A 6,210-nucleotide genomic window follows, 5' to 3' on the forward strand; every position below is an offset into this window, starting at 1 on the left:
AATATATATAAATTACATTAGTAACACAACATAAGAAAAAAACAGGGGAAACAAAACCAACAGAGCAGTCTGTATGATGCTATTCTAACCTGTTTATAAAAAGGCCCTGCATCAGAAATTCACAATCCTACCCACTTCTAAAAATATATTTAGACATGTACAGAAGCGGTGGGCTTGTTTTTAAATTGCTTTTTTGTAAAAATATATTAAAGGTGAATAGAAATCCTCTCTCCCTGCCCCCTATCCAAGCCCCAGCTCTGTGCTGGGGATTGGAGACCAGTGGTAACTCTGTCATCATGTTCTAAACCTTGGTTACAGCCACTCCCAACCCCTCCCCAACTCACTTCACTTAGAACCTGAAACATTAAAAAAAAAAAAAAGCACATTAGCCTCTTTGGAAAAGCGTAAATCTGAGGGTAAACTTGCTTTTCATTTAAAACACAAAACAACAAACAGCCAGCTCTGAGAGCCCAACTAAATTAATCAGAAACCCAGTCAAATGGAGGTTGGGTTTCAGCTCCACAAAACTTTTAATGAAGAAACAGAAGGGAAAGAGGCCTGGAACCAGGGGGGATATGCTAGCAATTAGCTGCCTTTGAAAGATCAAGGGGAGGAGGGTGTTAATGGGCAGAAGGGCTGGGGTCCTGGTCTTGGTTACAGCAGTCAGGGCCTAGTCAGGCAGTTGCCTACACAGGGAAACGGGCTGCCCTCCTTCCCTCCCCTCACTACCCACTGTTGCTTTGAAATCCCCAAGAAAAGCAAAGCTGGGCAGAAACAGAGGGGAGGGGAGTGGGAACCTCACGTGCTAAGGGGGAGGTAGCCAGGCTTTTTTGCCTTTGGTGTGTATAGATGGAGGACTGCTCGGCCCCTGGGGCCCCCAAGATAGGAAAAGGATATGGGGCTAAGGGACCCCTGATTCCAAGGAAGGAGAGTAAATGTCGGGCTGTGGAGAAAAGAAAGACAAACTGGAGACACGAAGACGACCAGGGAAGCCTCACATATTCCCTGTGGCCTGCACGGTAGCTGTTAAGTTCCCCAGAAGCACTGGGAAAACTGAGGTGAAGTTAAAGTGGGGGGTAGAAGACAATGAAGCCCTCCACTTGGGCAGTGCCGAGATGGAGAGAGGGAGACGTTCTCCATCCAGTCCAGGTCACCAGGGAGGCAAGACAGGTGGAGGTGGAGGGAGCTGGGGGAGGGGGAGGGAGGGGGTGGGCACTGTCTGGACAACAGAAACACTCACAAAGGGAAGAGGGGGTGGGAGGTTCAGATGATCTGCTCCTTTACAGGTGGGCATCTCCGCTCCTAGGCTCGGGCTCCCCCCACATCAGCACTCTGCTTGAGCGTCCACCTGACATCTGGGAGTGTAAAGGTCCAGGAGTGAAGATGTGAGTTCTGAAGTCTTCTTCAGACCAAGACCTCAAGGTGGGGAGAGAAGCAGGGAGGCTCCTGATGGAGAACCTGGGGTGAGCTGTCCTGCCACATCCTCTCCAGAAGGTCCAGGCTGTGCTCTGTGGTACGGGTGAAGGGATCAGGCCGTAGAGCAAGGGCTATCTGCTTCAGTGGCAGATGCTTTCAAGGCGTTTGGGAGATGGTCTTTGCCTCCTGGAGCCCAGCCAAAGCTATGTGGATAATGTTCTGTAGCACCTCAAACTCTAGGCAAATCCCTGGAGCTCACCCTGGCAGAGGTGGCTTCATCTGTGGCCACCCAAAAGTTCTTTCCTCCAATGGGCTACAAAGTCTCAGTCAAAGTCTTGGGTGTTGGTCCTCTCCCCACCTTGAGAAGTGACAGGAATCTCTCTTCTTCCCAAGGATGAATGAAGTCAGCCCATGGCCTTTCTAGGCCACTCTGGAAATGGCCCACGGTGGGGCAGTACGAAGACTCTGGGCCCTCCTCCTTATTTCCATGAAGCATTTGGCAAGAGGCGGCAGAGGCCAGAGGCTTCTGCCAGGAACAAGGCTTGAGTGGGACACATCCATTGGGCTAAGAGGAGGCAGGAGAATGGGCAGAGGTGGGCAGGCTTCTGGAGACAGGGCTGGAGCCGCAGAAAGTGTTGAGCACTGGGCCTCCCACTTCATGACCAGGGAAATACCGAGGGGCCCAGGCTCTCCTCATGCCTCTCCTCATCCTGCTTTCCAGCTTTAAGTGGGGATGACAGTAAAGGGCAGACAAAGCTGGTGAAAGGGAAATGGATTGGGGCAGCAGAAAAGAGGGCTCTAGTCAGCTGGAAACCTCTCCCATTTACTGGCTACTCAGAGATATGGAAAAGGAGGGCAGGATGCTCCAGTGGAAGCAGGGAAGGGAGTTGAGGGAGTAGGTGAAGGGGCCCGTGGGAGAGTCCATGCCTTTGGTCAGTTCCAAGAAAGCAGGACAATGCGCCTCAGCACCTTGTCCGGGGCAGGTAGGATCCAGGAGTGCCCTGAGAATTGACAACGGAGAAGGCAATGGGGGTGAAGGGGTGAGGGGCAGGACACAAAGGGGATCACAGAAGCACTTTGCCATTTCTGTAGATTTTCAGGATACGGCCGAGTCTCTGCTTTGCTGTAGCCAGGCCCTTTTTGGGACGCTTTCCTGGTCCTGCTTGATTGCTCTGGGAGCCAACTGAAGGGCGCCGCTGGGTCAAGAAGACACCAGGGGCCATGGGTGTGGTGCTGCGGTTTGCCTGGGCCATGCCAAAGGCATTGGGACGAGCAGTACACTCATGGTCAGCAAGACTTCCTGAGAGGGCCTCTTGTTTAGGCTCAGGGGGAGGCAGGGGCGAGGAGGAGGTGAGAAGTTGGGGTGTAGTGGCCAGAGTTGGGGCTGGTACTGCCACGCTGAGATTAGGCTCTTGAGGGCGAGGCTGTTCTACCTCCTTCAACAAAGGCTTCTTCTTGATATATTTCTTCTTTGGGGCCTTCTGTAGCTCCTGCGGCGCCAACTTTGCAGCTGCTGCAGCCAAGCCTGTCTCAATGGAAGCTACCCGGGTCCCCTCACGCACAGGACAGTCCTGCTTCGGTAGAGTTGGGGTCACACGGGCTTTAGGACTCCATGGAGCATCATCTGAATTCTTCTTTTCCTTGGGTCGAGATTTCAAAGCAGGGTCATCATCGTCAGACTCCAGAGAAGGGTAAATATACTCTGCATCCTTGAAGCATGCTCCCAAGCTGTCCTGTTCATCGAGACTGGCGTTCTCCTCCTCCTCCTCGCTCTCGGTTCTCCAGTATGATGGCCGCTTGATGGGCCACTTCCCTGGGATGTGCTGGGAAGCAGGACTGCTAGACGCTGTGCCCAGCCCACTGCTGGAACTCCCACTGCTTCGGTCCTGCCCCCCGGTCCACCAGGCCTGCAGGCTGGAGGTAGCTGGCGAGGATGATGAGGACTGCGGGTTGGCCATGTACAGCATGCCCTGGATGGCCTCCTGAGTGCTGGGAGAGGCAGGGGCCTCGGTGAGGGCAGCATAGTCAGGTCCCCCCACCTGCCTGCTGGCCTTGAGCAGATCAAGAGTTCCACCAGCTCCACTCCCATTTCCAAGCTTGCCTTCGACCCCTTCTACCATGTCCTCATCTGCTGTATAGTCCTCCTCAATGTCAAACTCAACTTCTCCTGGTTCACGAACTCGGTTGGGGTCAGAGCAAGGCTTCGCACGGGGCAACTTTCGGGGAAATTTTGGTCTTATTATCAGAGTCGCCTTCTCCTTTCCCAGTCTCTCATCGATCTGCAGTTCATCATCTGAATCCAAGTCAAGTTCATCCTCCATCACCTGTTCTGCCACCAGCCTAGCCTTGTCTACCTTCTTTGCGATCTTGGCTCGCCGAGACTTGGATAAGCTCTTTACTCTCTTGGCACTGCCATTAGACGTCAACAGGGCCAAGTCTGGCGAGTCATCATCTGAGTCATTCAAGCAGGTGCCAGTGATGTTGAACTTTGCTTTCTGGGAACAGCCTGTCTTCAGTGCCTGATGACTGTATGTGTCCATGAGATTATAGCTCAATTGGCCAGCAGGCCCCAAGGCTGAGCTCTCCTTGCCCTTTCGCTCTGCCTTCTTGAAGAATTCCTTGGGCTTCAGGCCTTTCTTCTTTGAACCACTTTTGGAGGGCAGTGACAGCCTGGACATGGATACTGAAGTGGAATGGGCTGGCCTGGTTAAGGGAATGGAGCCGGCTGGGAAGATCCTCTGCAGCCCAAAGATATTGCTTGTCTTCCCAACGTTCTGTCGGAAGATATCTTCCACCAGGCGAATCTCCCTAGCCAGATCTTTAATGAGCTGTACGGTCCTCACTGTCTCCGGGATCTCATCCTCGTGGTCTGGCAGAGCTTCTTTCCTTGTCCAGGCTCTAAAGGCCAAGTTCAGGGCTTTACCACCATGGACCAGGTAGGAGGCAGGGTGTCTCCTGTTTTCTCGCAAACCTCGAAAGACGTCCAGGATATGCTTTCCCACATACCAACAGATGGTCTCAAAGTTGGGGAACCTGAAGAGGTCTTCTGTGCTCAACCGCTTCTCAATCTCATAGACTTTGAGCTGCATTTCAATGTTAAGGCTGTGTAAGAAGTTCCCTCCAAAGACAAGGCAGTCCACGGGGGTCAGCACAGCATGGATCCATCCTGCAGGCATGAAAAGTGTCTGTCCTTGCTTCACAGAACACTTGTAGCACTTGTCCACCTGGTCCCCAAAGAACATCTCATTCTGGTTAGAGGAGCTGCTCCAGCACTCAAAGAGAGTCAGGTTGGCATTTGTTGGGCGGATCAGGTAGAAGATCTTCTCACCCTTGAGCACATGGTACCAGACCGAGCTGCCACCAAAGTCAATGTGAAAGTCGGTATAGCTATCCCGCACGCTCATGAGGCAGTACTTCTGCACATTGGGCCTCTCAAAGATACACTCCTCTGGCCACAAGTTCTCCACCCATGAGAGCTTCCGAACAATCTTGGGTGTCTCCACAAGGTTAGAAAGCCTGGTATCAGAGAATTCCAAACTAATGGCATTGAGGACTTTCTCCCTCTTCCCGCTATAATAATACTTCACAAAATCACCAAGCTTCATCTTGCAGTCGGCCTGGCGGGTCACATCAATCACATCAATCTCTTTGTCAGAACCAACATAGTGTTCCACATCCCTCACAGTGAATGATGGTGAGGGCAGCGTCATCCCCAACCCATCCTTCTTCAAGACCAGGATGGGCACACTGAAGCTATTCTCTTCCAGGAATTCCACGCTCAGCTGACTTCCAGTGGGCTTCAGAATCACTTCATCTGAGCTGTCAAAGGTCCTACTCCGAAGCTCTCGAATGAACGTAGGGCTTCCCGTCTTCACTGGCTTCCCCTTGTGTGTATCATGGCCTTTTGAAGATACACAGCGTTTTTTCATGATGGAGGGCCCATGTAAGACCTCACAATTGGGGCAGTGGTAGAGGTCAATGTCATCAGCCTTCTCCTCTTCAACACCAACACAACTGCCATGAAACCAGTCCTGGCACATGTCACACTGGATCATGAAGCGGGTGACATCGTAAGGAAGCCGACAGAGGCAATACACCGGTCCCGAGGCCATCTTCGCCTGGCCTTGGAGCGTCCTGCGGTGGGCCCGGTTCTCAGCGTCAAAGGGAGCGGGAGGCGGCAGCACGCACTCTCTCTGCACGAAGGGAGAATCTCTTCACGCCTCTCAAACTGACAGGAACCTCCTCACGCCCCAAACCTGACAAGAACGTACTCGGTCCGGAACCCTACAGGGACCTCCTCATCCGCAAAGCCGCAGGGATTCCTCACGCCCGCGGAGCTCAGTCCCACCAAAGCGCCCGGCGGCCAGGCTCGCTCCGGAGCTGCTCAGCGCCTCGCTCAGCGAAGGTTCGGCGACGCGCACCGAATTCTGAGATCGTCATGGCAACGCGGCGAACCTTTCTCGCCTTGTTCTCGAGCCACCCGCTGGGTCGCGCGGCCCTGGCCGCCCAGCGGTGCTTCAGGGCAGCTTTCTCCACAGCTCTGCCCCGGGCCCGGCCGTCAGGGCCTACTGGAGCCCGCGGCTCGGGCCTAGGCCGGCGGCCGCCTGACGAACAGGCAAGCGGCGGCGTCGCTGGGCCGGCAGGAGATCGCCGCGAGCAAACCAACGAGGAAGGAGATGAACCGGCGGCCCGGTTGGAGAAAAAAACAGCCCGAAAAATCGCCGGGAGAAGCCCGGTGGCGGTGATGGGCAATTCAGAGTAGTCAATCTCTCTCATTTTTTTTAATGCTTTTCC

The 6,210-nt window shown here is 53.8% G+C and overlaps 1 protein-coding gene across 1 annotated transcript; it reads right to left on the reverse strand.

Annotated features, from left to right (window-relative positions):
* Positions 1 to 1,367: 1,367 nt before the first annotated feature.
* Positions 1,368 to 5,655, reverse strand: LOC309809103 (histone lysine demethylase PHF8-like). The gene has a single exon (XM_082629840.1). It carries the CDS (start codon positions 5,526 to 5,528, stop codon positions 2,481 to 2,483), a length of 3,048 nt encoding a protein of 1,015 aa, XP_082485966.1. The 5' UTR covers positions 5,529 to 5,655; the 3' UTR covers positions 1,368 to 2,480.
* Between the last annotated feature and the right edge of the window lie 555 nt (positions 5,656 to 6,210).

Source organism: Mesoplodon mirus (assembly GCF_964341445.2).
Source record: "Mesoplodon mirus genome assembly, chromosome: 8".
In the NCBI taxonomy this organism is placed as follows: Eukaryota; Metazoa; Chordata; class Mammalia; order Artiodactyla; family Ziphiidae; genus Mesoplodon; species Mesoplodon mirus.

Bases quoted from the DNA above. Each gene is read 5' to 3' on its own strand.
- LOC309809103 (XM_082629840.1), bottom strand. From the start codon at position 5,528: ATGGCCTCGGGACCGGTGTATTGCCTCTGTCGGCTTCCTTACGATGTC.